This window comes from Cucurbita maxima, unplaced genomic scaffold (assembly GCF_002738345.1).
Source record: "Cucurbita maxima cultivar Rimu unplaced genomic scaffold, Cmax_1.0 Cma_Scf00024, whole genome shotgun sequence".
Taxonomy (NCBI): Eukaryota; Viridiplantae; Streptophyta; class Magnoliopsida; order Cucurbitales; family Cucurbitaceae; genus Cucurbita; species Cucurbita maxima.
In genome coordinates, this window is record NW_019272040.1 from 2,405,937 (window position 1) to 2,422,115 (window position 16,179).

At 36.0% G+C, this 16,179-nt stretch overlaps 2 protein-coding genes across 7 annotated transcripts; one reads left to right on the forward strand and one right to left on the reverse strand.

Moving 5' to 3' along the window:
- Nucleotides 1–1,071: 1,071 nt before the first annotated feature.
- Nucleotides 1,072–6,671, reverse strand: LOC111497571 (ethylene-responsive transcription factor-like protein At4g13040). Of its 3 annotated transcripts, none has more exons than XM_023148394.1 (7): nucleotides 6,370–6,671; nucleotides 4,158–4,272; nucleotides 3,912–4,042; nucleotides 3,380–3,464; nucleotides 2,281–2,461; nucleotides 1,431–1,552; nucleotides 1,072–1,342 (listed from the first exon to the last, which is right to left on the reverse strand). In XM_023148394.1, exons 2-7 carry the CDS (start codon nucleotides 4,198–4,200, stop codon nucleotides 1,218–1,220), a joined length of 687 nt encoding a protein of 228 aa, XP_023004162.1. In that variant the 5' UTR covers nucleotides 4,201–4,272; nucleotides 6,370–6,671; the 3' UTR covers nucleotides 1,072–1,217. The 3 variants fall into 3 exon arrangements, with proteins under 3 accessions (XP_023004162.1, XP_023004160.1, XP_023004161.1); XM_023148392.1 differs by having other exon boundaries at nucleotides 4,158–4,278; XM_023148393.1 differs by having other exon boundaries at nucleotides 4,158–4,312.
- A 3,041-nt stretch (nucleotides 6,672–9,712) lies between these two features.
- LOC111497570 lies at nucleotides 9,713–15,830 on the forward strand. 4 transcript variants are annotated; one of them, XR_002720629.1, is made up of 3 exons: nucleotides 9,713–9,911; nucleotides 11,886–12,161; nucleotides 12,235–14,616. XR_002720629.1 is itself a non-coding variant. In XM_023148390.1 (3 exons), the coding sequence occupies exons 2-3, from the start codon at nucleotides 12,350–12,352 to the stop codon at nucleotides 15,778–15,780; spliced, it is 891 nt and encodes a 296-aa protein (XP_023004158.1). In that variant the 5' UTR covers nucleotides 12,012–12,161; nucleotides 12,235–12,349; the 3' UTR covers nucleotides 15,781–15,830. The 4 variants fall into 4 exon arrangements, 2 of the variants coding, with proteins under 2 accessions (XP_023004158.1, XP_023004159.1); XR_002720630.1 differs by lacking the exon at nucleotides 9,713–9,911 and having other exon boundaries at nucleotides 12,012–12,161; nucleotides 12,235–12,456; nucleotides 12,539–15,603; XM_023148390.1 differs by lacking the exon at nucleotides 9,713–9,911 and adding an exon at nucleotides 14,997–15,830 and having other exon boundaries at nucleotides 12,012–12,161; nucleotides 12,235–12,456.
- Nucleotides 15,831–16,179: the final 349 nt, after the last annotated feature.

Consider the following 16,179-nt stretch of genomic DNA (forward strand, 5'->3'; position numbering starts at 1 on the left):
AGTGTCACAATCGCACTTTTTCGAAACTAGTCAGTAGAACTAGTGAACCACATGAGCTGATTAGATGTGTGGAGCAGAGTGTCACAATCGCACTTTTTCGAAACTAGTCAGTAGAACTAGTGAACCACATGAGCTGATTAGATGTGTGGAGCAGAGTGTCACAATCGCACTTTTTCGAAACTAGTCAGTAGAACTAGTGAACCACATGAGCTGATTAGATGTGTGGAGCAGAGTGTCACAATCGCACTTTGATGGCAGTGGACTTGCGATTGTGCGGCACCCACTTCCAGCAACAAGTGAGTTAAGCCTATTCGTTGTTGAGTCGCCTAAGGCCAAGTAGCGTATGCTCGAGCCTCTGGCCCCAATTCAAGAAGAAAGTTTTAGAAAACGGGGGCAAAGAGATTTCGAAAGAAGGTTTTGAAAGCAAAATTTGAGAAATTGGAAATGGTGTTGGCAACAACAATGACTTAGTGCATATAACTATTGGGTAGAAAGTGACAACTAGTCATATCCCCCCATAGTACATTTGGTGAATGGTCATACACCCTCATACTGACCCAATATGGAATGGTAAAGACCTATCTAGGATGAAAGCATGTAAAAAGGGTTTGGTACGGACATGTAACTATGGACAACGCATCCTGAACAAGCAAGACCCAAATAACTGTCATGCGGCCATTGACAACACGTCTTGGACATGCATGACTGTGACACAGAGCACTCGTACTATTCCCTTTTCTTGATTCCGACTTTTCTTCACTTTAGTAGTAAAATCGGTGGTAAATGCTCGACTATTAAGTCATGTTCAATTATAATATCGTTCGAGTGTAATTTAGAAATACTTTCAAAACAATCTTAAATATTTCGCGAGACAAGCCACAAGCGTGATTTACTCTAATAAAAGAAAGCTCGTCTTAACACGAAACACGAGAAACTCTTACTCGGGTCATCCTCGAACATATGATTTTGAAAGAGACATAGAAGAAGGTGTAATGGAAATAATTACATAGATCTGTATCAGTTCCATATAGATTCAATAAGCTGCTGCTAAAAAGAAATGAAGAACTTAGCAACATTGTTGGAGGCCTCAACACTAATATGCTTATTGGGCCAAAGCTATAAGAATTTGCCTAAAAACACATTTACTTGGGGCTATTCAACGGAGGTTCAACCAATTTGGCTAACCTCTTGAACCATTCTTCTTGAGCTAGGCTAGCTCAGGTGATGGAACGGTTAACGTCTTCCCGCACAGGAAACCCAATGAACCTATGCTTGAACTCGGTGTTGTCGACCGACGAAGCTCCAGGCTTGGTTGGTGATCCTGCGATGAGTCTCTTGTGCTCTGAAAGACATTAAACGAATCAAATGTAACAAATGAAAAACCGAGAAAAGGGGAATTGAAGAGTTTGAGAGGAAAGCACGACGACTACTTTTGTTCGTAATTGCGTGGCGAGTCATTGCTAAGAAGTCTTCCCATTTGAACTTTTGGAGTTCTTGCTTCTCCTCCTCGGAGAGCTCGAAATTTGGTTCACGTCCACATACAAAAGCAGCTCTGCAAAACCAAGAGCCTAGTGAGCTTATGGTAGCTTATACGACCCGAAACAACTTGATAAGTAAATGAACTAAATGATATACAGTACTACGACTCTCCACAATGGTATGATATTGTCCACTTTAAACATAAGTTCTCGTGGTTTACTTTTGGTTTGCCCAAAAGGCCTCATACCAATGGAGATATATTCGTTACTTATAAACCCATGATCAACCCCTTAACTAGCCGATGTGAGACTCCTCTCCCAACAATCCTCCCCTCGAACAAAGTACACCATAGAGCCTCCCCTGAGGCCTATGGAACCCTCGAACAACCTCTCCTTAATCGAGTCTCGACTACTTCTATGGAGCTCTCGAACAACTCGAACAAAGTACACCCATTGTTCGATGCTCGAGTCACCTTTGACTATACTTTCGAGGCTTACAGGATTCTATTGACATGGGTAAGTTAAGGGCATGACTCTAATACCATGTTAGGAATCACGAACCTCCACAATGGTATGATTACTGTCCACTTTGAGCATAAGCTCTCATGGCTTTGTTTTCGGTTTCCCCAAAATGTCTCATACCAATGAAGATGTATTCGTTACTTATAAACCCATGATCAGCCCCGTGATTAGCCGATGTGGGACTCTTATTCCAACAATCCTCAACCGTTTGCATATGTTGTTTATCGCTCGGAATGAATATTTTTTAAAAAATTAAATGAGCGATTTGAAAAACGAATACCTGTCGTACAAATGAGCAGCCTCTTCTTGGGAACCAAACGTCCCCAAATGGATCTGTTTCTTGTCGACTTTAATTGCAGCCTGCCATTTCATGTTCTTGAAGTAGACGCCCCTCATGATTGATAGCTCTTGATTATGAGAGTTCTTTCTCCTATGTCTCTTCCGATGTTTTAGTGGATGCCCTACAAACACAACAAGTCCATGTATTCTAGATGAAATGCACGAACTCGAACTCGAACATTGTGCACAATGATATAGGGGTGAGACTGAAAACAAGTGTCTTACGAGTGGTCGTGATTGATACAACCCAAACTATATTGCAATGTAAACGATAATGGAACTACAAGAAAAAACTAAGTAACTCGAGGTACTTGGACCTTCCCTATCTTGTGATCACTCGAGCCCTAAACCTACTGAATTAGTAATATAACAGTCCAAGCCCACCGTTAACAGATATTATCTACTTTGGCCCCGTTACGTATCGTCATCAGCCTCAAGGTTTAAAAACGTGTCTGCTAGGGAGAGATTTCCACGCCGTTATAAGGAATGTTTCGTTTCCCTCTCCAACCGATGTGGGATCCCACAATCCACCCCTCTTGGGAGCCCAGCATCCTCGCTGGCACATCACCCAGTGTCTAGCTCTGATACCATTTATAACAGCCAAGTCCACCGCTAGCAAATACTGTCCGCCTCACGGTTTTAAAACGCGTTTGTTAAGAAGAGGTTTCCACACCCTTATAAGAAATGTTTCGTTCCCCCTTTCCCACTCTCTCTATTTGTAACCAAATAACATAACTAACGCACTAACTATTCAATAATATACCGTATAATATCCTAATTATCTTCAAATGGCCTTCCTATCAGTCACGATGTCGTTTCTCGTGCCAACGGCAAATCGATATTGAACACGAAACCGACAGTGCCTTAGCTTACAACAAAGGTGTTCAAATTATAAATGAAATGATATATACTTCACCAGTAAACCAGTGCAAAAATAAGCATCCTGATCAATACATACACTACTCTATATGTCAAAAGCAAGCCATAAACAACAACAAAGCTATGATCATCTGATTAAAAACATTTCATAATCAGATAACCTGAGATGGGCTGATTAGATTGTTCTTTCAGCGAGGTCAAATCCAATGCATTTGCAAAACTGGATTCCATATTTACAACAGAGCTCTGTAAGAAAAGACGATGTTCGGAAAATAACAGTCAGATTATAAATCCACGTGCTCGAGAAGCAGATATAATGAACCAGAAAACGTAAACTCAATGCTAAATATCGGAATTTTGCTCGACATACCTAAGTGGTCGATTTAGATGCAGATTTTTCATAGATCTTCATATGTTATGAACTAAGATTCACAGACCACTATCTCAAGTAACATGTAAAGAATGAAATGCAGAAATATTTCAGACTTTTATCATGAAAAACCAGGAAGCTCAACCAATGAAGTTATCTAGATCTAAATATCATTTCGAATGTCAATGTTCAGCAATGAAATCGGGAAAACTTAGTAGAAATCTAAAAACGAGACCGACTTGCTTACGAGATAACTTGTATAAATGTTAATCATGTGAACGTGGACGGTTGTCAGAAAAAAAAATTTGAGCTTGTCGTCGTACCCTATCTGTGATGTGAACATCATCAGAAGACGTGGGATGCACAGTGACAAATTTGCTACTCGGACTAGGATTTTCGGGAGCGATTCCGTTTTCTGAAAACTTAGGAAGTGAAGTTACAGATGAGCTTTTCCCTGAAATGTAGCAGGAAATTTCAATTAACAGTTTTAAACAAATGGATTAAGAACCTAGCGAGCTCGGAAAGAAACAACAAACAACCTGTTATCTCACGAGAAAATGTAAACGTACCAGCGCATAGTCCCAAGAGCCTGCGCCGTCTTAAGCTCACCATAGTTGATATCAATCGTTACGTCGTGCAGAATGTATGTGACAATTTGTTGCAGTTAAATTTTGAATGTAACCTCTGATCCTATACAGAGAATATTAACCATTGTTGTGAGCACCTGAAGACTCAAAAATATTGATAAAGTTGGTGAGTAGCAAAACAAGAAGTTCAATTCCTAAAGCATTCATGTTCATGCTTCAAGCTCAATCGATTCACCTGAAAAAAAAAACATGATTTTCGCTTTTTCTTTGATATAAAACTCAAGAGAAGATGATGTGTGAGATTCCACATCGATTGGGAGGAGAACAAAACATTCTTTATAAGAGTGTGGGAACCTCTCCCTAGTAGATGCGTTTTAAAAACCTTGAGGGGAAGCCCGAAAGAAAAGGCTCAAAAAGGACAATATCTGCTTGGGCTATTACAAATGATATCAGAGCTAGACACCAAGCGGTATGCAAGCGAGGACACTGGGCCCCAAAGGGGGGTGGATTGTGAGATCCCACATCGATTGGGGAGGAGAATGACACATTCTTTATAAGGATGTGGAAACCTCTCCCTAGTAGACGCATTTTAAAAACCTTGAGAAGAAGCCCGAAAGAAAAATTCCAAAGAAGACAATATCTACTAGCAGTGGAGTTGGGTTGTTACAAATGGTATCAGAGCTAGACACTGAGCGGTGTGTCAACGAAGACGCTGGGCTCCAAAGGAGAGTGGATTGTGAGATCCCACATCGTTTGAGAAGGAGAACGAAACATTATTTATAAGGGTGTGGAAACTCTCCTTAATAGACGCATTTTAAAAACCTTGAGGGAAAGCCCAAAGAGGACAATATCTGCTAGCGGTGAGCTTAGGCTATTACAAATGGTATCACAGCTAGACACCAAACAGTATACTAGCGAGGACGCTGGGCCCAAAGGGAGGTGGATTGTGAGATCCCACATCGTTCGGGGAGGAGAACGAAACATTTTTTACAAGAGTCTGAAAACCTCTCCTTAGTAGACGCGTTTTAAAAACCTTGAGGGAAAACCCGAAAGGAAAAGCCCAAAGAGAACAATGATGTGCGGGGAGGAGAACGAAACATTATTTACAAGAGTATGAAAACCTCTCCTTAGTAGACGCGTTTTAAAAACCTTGAGGGGAAACTCGAAAGGAAAAGCCCAAAGAGAACAATATCTACTAGCAGTGAGCTTAGGGTATTACATGACGGATCAAAGAACACAAGAAAATATGTTTAGAAGAAAGGAAAACAAAGGCAATGAGAAAGGAGGAAGGCGAAACGGTACACGGAACACGTTTTACATCGACAAACACACGAAAGTTACTAACAAAATCATTGAGCAAGCCAACATGATTGAAGTCCCAAAGCCTTTTCCCAGCTTCAGGAAACGATCTCCCCACGAGGCACACAATCTCCAAAACTAGTAACCCAAATTTAACTCCCATGCCTAAACCAATCCTTAACAATGAGAAGAAAACACAAAACAACTAGCTGTTCATTTTAAATCTCAGTATTCTCTAAAAGGATTTACAAATTCCATCAAATTTGACAAGAAATCAAACATAGTAACCGTCCAAGCCCACCGTTAGCAGATATTGTCTTCTCTGGGTTTTTCCTTTTGGGCTTCCCCTCAAGGTTCTTAAAACGCGTCTTTTAGGGAAAGGTTTCCACACCCTTATAAAGGGTATTTCGTTCTCCTCCCCAATCGACGTGGGATCTCACAACAACCCGCTCGATAACATAAAATCATATGAGTTTCAACACAATGAACACTGAAGAACAGAAACTCCAATCTCCAGAAAAGAAATCAAAGAAAGAAAAAGGGAATGACAGAAACCTTGAGCATCTATCAATTTTCATATCACTAATTCAAAAGCAAAACCAAGTGAGTCCTTATCTCTCTCAAGAAATAAGTCAACCCAACCCCCACCCCCCCGCAACCAACCACCACCATTTCTTGTAGGAGAGGCCAAAAACAAGGGAACCCCCAATTGCTCAAACGCCCAAATGAAAAGCCAAACACCAAAAACAAGACAGACCCAGAAAGGAAAAAGCAGAGAAAACCACAAAAACCATCGCACAGAGCTCAAATGAGGCAGCCATGGAAACACCCAAGTGAAGCAAACAAAAGGGAAAGCCATTAAAGAACAAAGAAACTCAAATGTGCAGTAATATACCTGAAAAAACAGCAACCATGGCGGATAAACAGGCTCAAGAAACAGAGATTTCAAAGAATCAGAGACCAATTGAAGAATTGAAGAGGAAAAACAAGAACAGGGTTGAGGAACTCAATGTGCAAAAGAAGAACGTGCATCAGAAAACACAATAGAACAAGAAATTTGGAATGGGATTAATATTATTGCAGCATTTTTGTGGGTTTTTTGGGCTCAGAGAAGGTGGTAAACTGGTGGCATGGTGGTGCTGCAGAGAGAGAGAAGAAAAGAGAAATTGTGGGTTGGAAAAGAGTTGGTTGAATTAGAGAGAGCGAAAGGGTAATGGCTGTGGCTCTACATAAATTTTTTAATTCCGGAATTGCCCTTTCAATGCCATTCTAAATCACCAATCTAGTATATATCTTTTTTATTTATTATTATTATTATTATTATTAAAATTTCTTTAATTGGTTCTTCTATTTTATCTGTTTTTTTAGAGAGAGGGATTTATATTTTTAAGAGCTGCGGGCATTTATTTATGGAGATTATAGTAATTACACAGACCGCATGCCATAATACTAAATATTTATTAAAATATTATAATTTTAATTAAAGAATAATTTTTTTTATTATTAAACTTAGAGTAAACGAGCTGGTTACGTGGATTACCTAACCAGCTCTACTACAGTTCACAACTCAACCCTCTATTTTTTTAATTATTTAAAAAAATTCTACTTATCGACTCTACACTTACATTAATAATTAAAATTTCATAGAATTTAAATATCAAACATCTAGTCCTAAACTATTAAATTCCGTTACAAACGTTAAACATTTTTTATCTTTTAAAAAGATAGGATTGAGTTAGAATGTAACCCTACTTTTGGGCTAGTTGGGTTGACCCGACCAAGAAAATGTTGGCACTCAATTAGTCACGCTAGCTATTGGAAAAATTTCTCCTTTTATTTTCTACTCTGACCGTCTGACGAGTCATCTACTTAAAACAATCCAAGTTTCAGATGAGCATCTCCCAATTATGTCTGCTCGAGAATCTTGTTCCTTATGCCAATGAGATAGTTTCAATTGTCTATCCTTTCTCAAAAGTACGTTTTGTATGTGAACATGATATGTCAATCCACAAATCGAACTGAATTTTTTAGTTTTGGTTGGATTGTAAAAATTAGTTGAGTTGTCCGTTCGGGGTTAAAATTAAAAAAAAAATCTAAATTTTCATTTTTTTCTCCATTTATCTTTAAAAATTAAAATATATTATAATCAGTAATAATTAATTAAAATTTTCAATTTTATGTGGTGAGCTTAAATTCGTCTGGTCCATTATATATATATATATATATATTTTTGTGAAAGTTTATTAACCAATTTTTAAAATTTTAAATTAAAGTTTTTAAAATCATATTATTATTGTTTCTTTAAATAAATTAAACCTTAAAATCATATTTTCGTTGACATTTTCATTCACGACATTATAGTTAAATTGACCTTATGTTTTGAGTTTCTAATTTTGTCACGCATGTCTCCACTTTTATTTTAGTTTATTTATTATTATTAAAATTAAATTTATTCCATTCATTCAAAAAAATTCTTATATTTTAACAAAATTAAAAAAAATATATTTTGATATTTCAAGTTTATTTTTCATTTGGGAATCAATAAAATATAATAAATTTTATTAAATCATGTGAATATCGATTTAAAATACTATACTATAATTTAAATTTATCCAACAACAATAATATTTTTTTTTAACCGTTAATAATAATAATAATAATAATAATGGGGTTTGTGAGGTAAAATGACGAAATTGTCTTAAACAAAAGAATAATGAATCTATTTTTTGTCGTTAGTGCAACCCACTATTAATCGACATTCATCCCTTCCTTAAACTTTAAAAATAACGGACGAATATTTATAATTAATAAATTCTTATAATTTTAAAATGTCTAATTAAAGTATTAAAAATTTAGATTGGATATTAAAAAAAATATTTATTTTATAATAAAAATATAGTTTTTTTAATTATTAATTTTTAAATTTCGCTAAAATCTAAAATAAAAAACATATAAAGGGAAATATCAAGTTTACCCTTTTAAAATCATATAATTCAACTATTTTTTTAAACAGATTTCACAAACGAAAAACGAAAAATAATAAAAATAAATTATAAAATTCTTATGTAATTTTTTTAATCTTCTTTAATTCAAATAATTTTAAGAATTTACAAATTTCAATGTAATTAAGATATGAGAAAAAAAAAACAAAGAAATAAATAAAATACAATTAATTGGAGAGTTTAATGTGAAGGAAGCATTAAATTGATTTTAGTATTTAGGTTGGCGTGTGAAGAAGACGAGGCCAGCAGATAATTAAATAAGAGGATAATTTTTTTAAATATAAAAAAAGGAAGGGGCATTTTGGGAATAAGAGAAGTTTGCAAGGGTATAAAGGGAAATTGGAAAAATTAATGATGGATGGAGTTGGGGTTGGTATGGTGAGGCTACGATGGGGCACCGACGAAATCGTGATTGGATAGGTGACCTGCCATTCATGCCATCACCAACCCAATTACCGTTTCTACCCCCGTAATTTTCACACCCATCCTTTTTTTTTTTTTTTAATTAAATATCTTTTCCCCCTTAAATTTTAAATATAATTTCTATTTTTGAAAGATCAATATCGTTTTAATTAATTTAAATAGATGAAAATTTATAATTAAATTAAAAATTGACACAAAAAATAAAAAATGAACGTGCTAGACTTCAAAGAAGATTGTGAGATCCTATATTGATTGGAGAGGGAACGAAACATTTTTTATAAGGGCGTGAAAACCTTTTCCTAATAGCGCGTTTTAAAACTGTGAAATTGACGGTGATGCCTAACGAGTCAAAGCGGACAATATCTACTAACGGAGGGCTTTGACTATTACAAATGGTCTCAAAGTCAATCACTAGACAATGTTATGCACTAGTTGCTGTAGGACTAGACCCTCTACATAGTAAACGCGTTTTAAAATCTTGAAAGAAAGTACGGTAGAGAAAGCATAAATAGAATAATATCTGATAAAGGTGGGGTTAGATGGTTATAAATAGTCGCAGAGACAGAGACTTGGAACTGAACCATGATTTAAAAAATTCCATATATGCCTAAATATTTACATTTGTTTATAGATATAATGTTAATTTTTAATTTTAATTAAGTATAAAATCTAATTTAAAAATGTTAATAAATTAAAATCTTTTTAACTTTTAATTTTATCTAAAAATGTCTAAACAAATTCATTTTTTATAAAAATAAAAATAAAATTTTTATTTCGAGTAGATGTGTGCTGGCCGGCCCAAATGGTTCTATAAAAGCTGAAGCATTCGTGTTCGGCGCCTGTTCGCGGCATTTGCGATTGGGATTTATTCAAAAGCTTGGACGCGCAGCAAATTAGGGTTTCGATCTGTGAAAGCTCAAAATTCATCACCGAGATCGATCATGATTTACGACGTTAACTCCCCTCTCTTCCGCTCCTTCCTCAGCCAGAAAGGAGGCCCTTCCGACAGGAGGTATTCGCCTCTATTTTATTAACACTCTATTGTTGTGTTCTATTATCAATCGCACGAGTGCTAGAATTCTGCATCTTTCTTTGTAGGTTGGGATTTGAATGCACCTATCTAAGAGACTTTTAGAGTTTGTTAGAGTATTCGAGACAAGTTTGTAAGAATACTAGAAACTATTCATTTGGGAGCTTTATCTTTCATTTTTATATATTAGAAATTATGTTTGATACTCACTCTTAAATTGTAAGTTGAAAGATTTTTAAACTTCGTCGATGTAAATGTGATGGACATATTGTAATGATCATGGTTGATCGAGCATGAAGACTGGATTCTTGGTCATTGCAAATTTTGGGGCATGTTGTCTGAATTTTTTAATATTTTTTTTGGCTACTCCTAGAAATTTTTAAGAATCCCCCTGAGTCAAACAACTTCACAATCAACTTAGTTGTGTATATAAATTCTACCTCGGGTAAAGAAAGTGCTTTGCCTTCTCGTTGTCCTCAACTCCTAAAATATTCGGTTTGTGATCATAAGCATAAGATGTAGTTTGAAGTGCTTCTTTAATCATCAAGAGAACTTGTCTAATGATTTTTTTGTGTAGCCTACCTGCTTATCATCTCTCTCTCTTCCATTCTTGAGCCTGAAATTTCTAATCTGTTTTCAGAAGGTTTGGGGATCTGAAAATGCATTAAACTTAAAGTAACAATCTTTAGATGGATGGTTTCTTTTAAGAGGGATGGAGAAGACGTAGGAGGAGATGTTGGAGGTTGTGAGGTTTAATGCATCTTTGTAGGCATCTGTTAAATGGACAATTTTGTAATTATCAGCTTGGTGTCATTCTTTTGGATTGCAGTCCATTCCTGTAGCTAGTTACCTAGTTGAGGAGGACTTTTTTTGTTGACTTGTTTTTGTATGACCTTGTTATTTCTTTCATTTATCTCAAAGAAAGCTTGGTGTCTTACCCCCCAGAAAAAGAGAGAGTCAAAACTGTCAAACTTGGGATTTGATCTTTTCTCATGCCGATTTTCCTTGTCTTGTTGTTTTTGATGCTACCTTTTGTTCTTAATTTTGCGATAAATTTCACCATTTTCTTTTTAATCTTCTTTTTCTGTAATACTTAGCTTGGAATGATATACTCGCTACATAGATTAACTTGGAAACCTATCCGTTCTTTCTGACTGAGCTTCAAGTCAACCTCAATTTAATCTTTGGGCTTTTGTGGTTGCAATGCAACCATGTAATTAAATCTTGAATGTGAAGCTCATACATTTGAGTTTGGATAGTGTATCAATGTCCAACATATGTTTGGCACACTTCAACACCTATTGAACACTTGTCAGAGGCTTTTTGTGGACGTGCCAAACATTTATTAAACATGATGGACATGTATTAAGGTGAACAATTGTCATTCGTGTAGAAGGACACTTGAATTTAAGTGTTGTGGCATTTTTATTTAAATGGACGTTAAAAAATGTACATGAGATAAGAAGTATTTGACTTGTTTTCAAATGCATATGAATGCATGTGCATTATTGACTTTAAACTTAACGTAGAAAAATGTTGGGTTGGGTTTTGTTTATGAATGTTTTCTTGTAAATTACTCCATGATTAGAAGTTGGTGATAAGTTTCTTCAACCTTTGTAACCATTACACATTTACAATTATTATTGGAAATTCGACAACAATGTGAATTTATTTACTACTTGCTGAATGATACAAAGCGTTGAAACATTTTTCTTTCGGTTCTTATTGAAATCCATCCATTGATCCTGAAATATTTTTTCCATTCTTTATATCCCTTGATGTGCCTTAATTTGTTGCATTACCTAGCTTAGAAACTGGTGTTTTTTCTACATGCTCTTGCTGTCATGATTCTTGTGCCACGTAAGCTTCTCTTGAGATTTGACCTGATGAGAGTGAGGTTAAGGGCTTATGATGTTCTTCAGTGTTTAATCTTTTTGTCTGAATTGAATGGTTTAGGAAAATGGAGCAGAAGCCGAAAGAACAGAGACCAAAAGCCAGTGAGAATAAGCCTGTTATGTCAGAATGAGAATGAGTTGGTTAAATCCTTACCGATTCTCTTCCGTTTTAGTAAAGTTTTTAAAAATTAAACACAAAAATGGAGTTTGGTTGAAGTTGTAGAATAGACATATTCCATGGAGTTGACCTCAAATAGTTCCAATTGCAACTGGAGCACAGGCTTGGCTTCTTAGTTAACAATTAAAGGGCAGGGTGGAACCTTTAACTTTAAGTAAGGTAGTTGATGTCTTATCTAAGATGAGTTGACTCTTTGAGGTATTATTGCTTAGATGTTTCAACTTCCGTGCAGGTGGGTGTCAAAGCAAATGATGAAAGAGAAGTGAAGACCGAAGAGTTTAGAGGTCGACTGATCCGACTCCCAAAAGTTGTGGCGACAAAGCTCGCTCTCCATCGTCTATCTAGCAATGGAGGAAGGAAGTTGTTCTGGCGAGACTAAGAAAGAAAGGGGAGAGAGTTTGAACCATACAATTTTGACACCAGAAAGGCAGAAACTTTTGCCCCAATTCGAAAGGTGGACAATCTCTTTTATCTTATCTCCATCTGCAATATTTATTACTTCCAAAACTGATATGTCATTCATTTATTAATTTCAGAAATTTATCTATGGATGCCATTTTGTGCCCTCTCTTTTCTTCTTGGGGTGTGCTGCCAAAGTTCGGTTAGGGATGTCATGTGAATCATTCCATATTTTCGAGTTTGTTCCTAAGTTCCTCAACCTGACCAACCCGACTAGAGTGGTTAACCCAATCCAACCCATTCCATCCTTCGTATCACGAAATTGGGTCTTGGGTTTTAACACCTTGAATCAACAAATTTTAATGGAGAGACAAGGCAAGATGACTCACAATTGGATTATAGCAGAGATGCCCATGTGATGAGGAAAGATTTAAATATACTTGTTTTAAATAATGTTATAAAATATCCTAATACAAAAAATAATACTCTACCATCAAAAATATGATTTTAATGTTCAACCAACCTAGTATCAAAAAATTCAAAATTTAATATCCAACAACTTATTTACTATAACAACAACAATAATAAACAATAAGTGAATAATTGGGGTGGGGCGGAAACATGGACATGGACATGGACATGGACGAGGAATAAAGTTTTCGTCCCCATCCCAATTTAGTCAACGGGAAAAAAAACTCTCCTTCCTCCCTCCCCTGTTCATTAATAAAATTTAAACACCATACAAAATTAATAAACACATCTTTAAAACCAACTCAAATTTACTCTATTGAATTGGTCATGAAAGTTTAGAAACTAAAATGAAATTTCACGAATGGATCGTGAAGTGGAGGAATGAGGCATTGGCATGTTGAAAATTTGGGTACACAACCACTCTAAGCCTCTTCTTGTCATCCAACTCCTATAAGCATATGGGCTTCTGATGTTTGTTCATTTCACCTACCAATCCTTTCCCTCTTTTTAAAGTTTCCTCCTTCAACCTCTCATAATTGCTAATGTTTTATGCCTTTTTGGCCTACACAGCCACACCCAGAGGATCCCATGTTATGACTCACTGTAATGTCCCTTTCGATTCAAACAAATTATTCACTGTTCTCATTCTACCATTCACGTTCTATGACATGTTATCGTTTCTTCCATTATTTGCTATTTTAAAGAAGAGTCTATTTCTACTGATCTCTATGTATATAAATCATTGATGACGTAGAAATCGTATATAGAAAAGTAGACAGTTGGTTAGAAGAATAAAATGTCGATAGCTACAAGACGAACATTGTAGATTATGAGGTGACTGTCGATTATGACCCCTTGGTGCCTTATCTAGCTTCTCTTGGGCTTCTGGTTCATCTAGTTACTCTCCATGTAGGGTACAAGTACTTTTCATGCTCTATATGTCCACGTCCACGTTTAGGAGCATTTGATGATGAGGGATCAACCTCAAAAGCATAATATAGTGGAGTATGAAGATATCATGAATCAACACGGGATCGATTTCATCAACTTTAGAGAAGTTTTGATCTCTCCCTCAAACACTTTTGGTACAACTTGTTTCATGTCTACTTGTCTCGTTACTCTGTTGGATATATGCTAATCAACAACATGAAATCATATGGGAAAACTTACCGTACACTAGATATCGTGACCGTTTCTACATTAATTAGGTAATGTCGTGATGACATCGATATGAAGCTTTCAAATACAATCCTTAGAACCCTTAGAGATGAAACCAATTTAGATCAAGGACAGAAAGATAAGAAAACTTAATATTCTTACCTCAACATTGGCCAATTCAGCCAATCCATACTGCCCGTAGTTCCTCCCATTGTTCATCAACGAGCATAGACAGATTGGGGATAGGAGACTGGTGTGTGGACCAGTGGTGGGGTTTTGGAAAACTTCTTTAGAAGTTAATGATTAGAGACGAATGGGGTGTAGGGTCTGTGTAGCTTGAGTGCATGTGTGACTTGAGTACTGTCCTTGGGCGAGATGCTGCTATTGAATCCCTTTTTTATGCTAGAGTTGTCATCATCTCATCATCTTCACAACCTTTATTTTAAACTTTTAACCATCCCAACCCAACACCCGACTGCAAATAATACCCGACCATATGAACATCGATACGTTATATAGTCTCTCTTTCATGTAGATACTCTATCCCTTCTGTCTCTCCTTGGAGCATATAGATCCACCCAATCAATGAACAAAAGCAAAACAAATTTAAAAAAGAACAACAAATGGGTAAGGAGAAGAGGAGAACAATATCTAGGCAAGCCCTGAGCCAAACTCGAAAACGAGCCGGGAATAACATGAAGAGTCTAGGAAAGATTCGACATGGAGTGGAAGTACTTGGTCGTTGGAGTTTCCTTTTCCTCAACCGATGATTTATGTCGTTATAGTTGAAAGACGTATAACAAAATAAGGCTCAATCAAGTGTCAACAGTGGAATGTGGAAGACAAACAGACACTTTTAGAAAGTAGCTTTTTTTTTCCCTTTCCAAATGTTAGTTAGATCAGACCCCCTCCTCTCCTCTTTCTTTCCTTCATTTACACCTTTCTCCACTTTTCTCTCTTCCACAGACTCAGTTCAGCCTCCCATTCCAAGCTTCCAAAGACTCAGAAGAAGAAGAAAATGAGTAAAGAAGAAGAAGAATTAGAATTCTCCCCTTCAGCTCAGTTTGTGTCTGAAATCTCCCAATGCTTCTCCTTACTTCTCTCACACCCTCTCTATTTCTCTTATTTCCTGTTCTTCTCCCCTTATCTTCTCAGGCTCCTCTCCTTTGTTTCCCCTCTTTTGGCCACCACATTCCTCTTGATCCTCCAGCCCTTTTTCTCCCATACCCACCAAACCCATTTAGATGACCAAACATTCCCTCTCCCTCAGCATCTTGAGTGGTTCAACACTGTCTTCAACGGACCCACTGGCATCCCCACAAACCCATTTCCACTTCAAGAACCAGAGATCAACAAACAAGAAGCAAAAGAAGAGGATCATGAGGATGAAGAGACTAGAGAAAATGGGATTGAAATGGGTAAGAAGAGCTTTTTGGTGGGGTGTAAAGAGTTCGAAGATGATGAGGATAAAATGGATTTGCTTTGGGAGAAGTATGAGGAGAAGGATGAAAAGAGCTGCAATTTAAAGAAGGATTTGAGGAGTTTGGTGAATCTTCAAAAGGAAATGGAAGAAGAAGAAGAAGAAGAAGAAGAAACTGGGAAAATTTGCTGCTTACAAGCTTTGAAACTTTCGACTGGAAAAATGAGATTTGGAATGGGGAAGAAAAGCGGTTTGAAGAAGATTTCAAAAGCTTTTAAAGGGTTTAAATTGTTGCATCAGCTCGCTACCACTCGTAAGAACAAGACATGAACATCGTTGTGTATTTTTGTTGGTTTTTTCTTTCTAATTTTTCGTCTAAAAAATAAAATAATTTATTTTAATTTTACATTTTGGAACTAAATTTAGAATCTCTCAATTATGAATTGGAATTATTGATAAATATTTGGGAGAATTCCTAGAAATAAAAAAATTTCATAAAAATAAGTTTATCCATGTACTTTTAAATTAATAGGATAAAAATATAGATTTAATATTAATATAATATCTTGCAATGAATTAATAATTAATATTATTTTATGTAATTTTTGTTTCACAGAATTGTTGCTCTTTTATATTAACATATCTCTCATTTTACTAAAAAGAACGATAGTTATATTTTAAAGTTAAAATAATTTTTTTAAATTTTTATTCAATATAGAAGCTTTATTT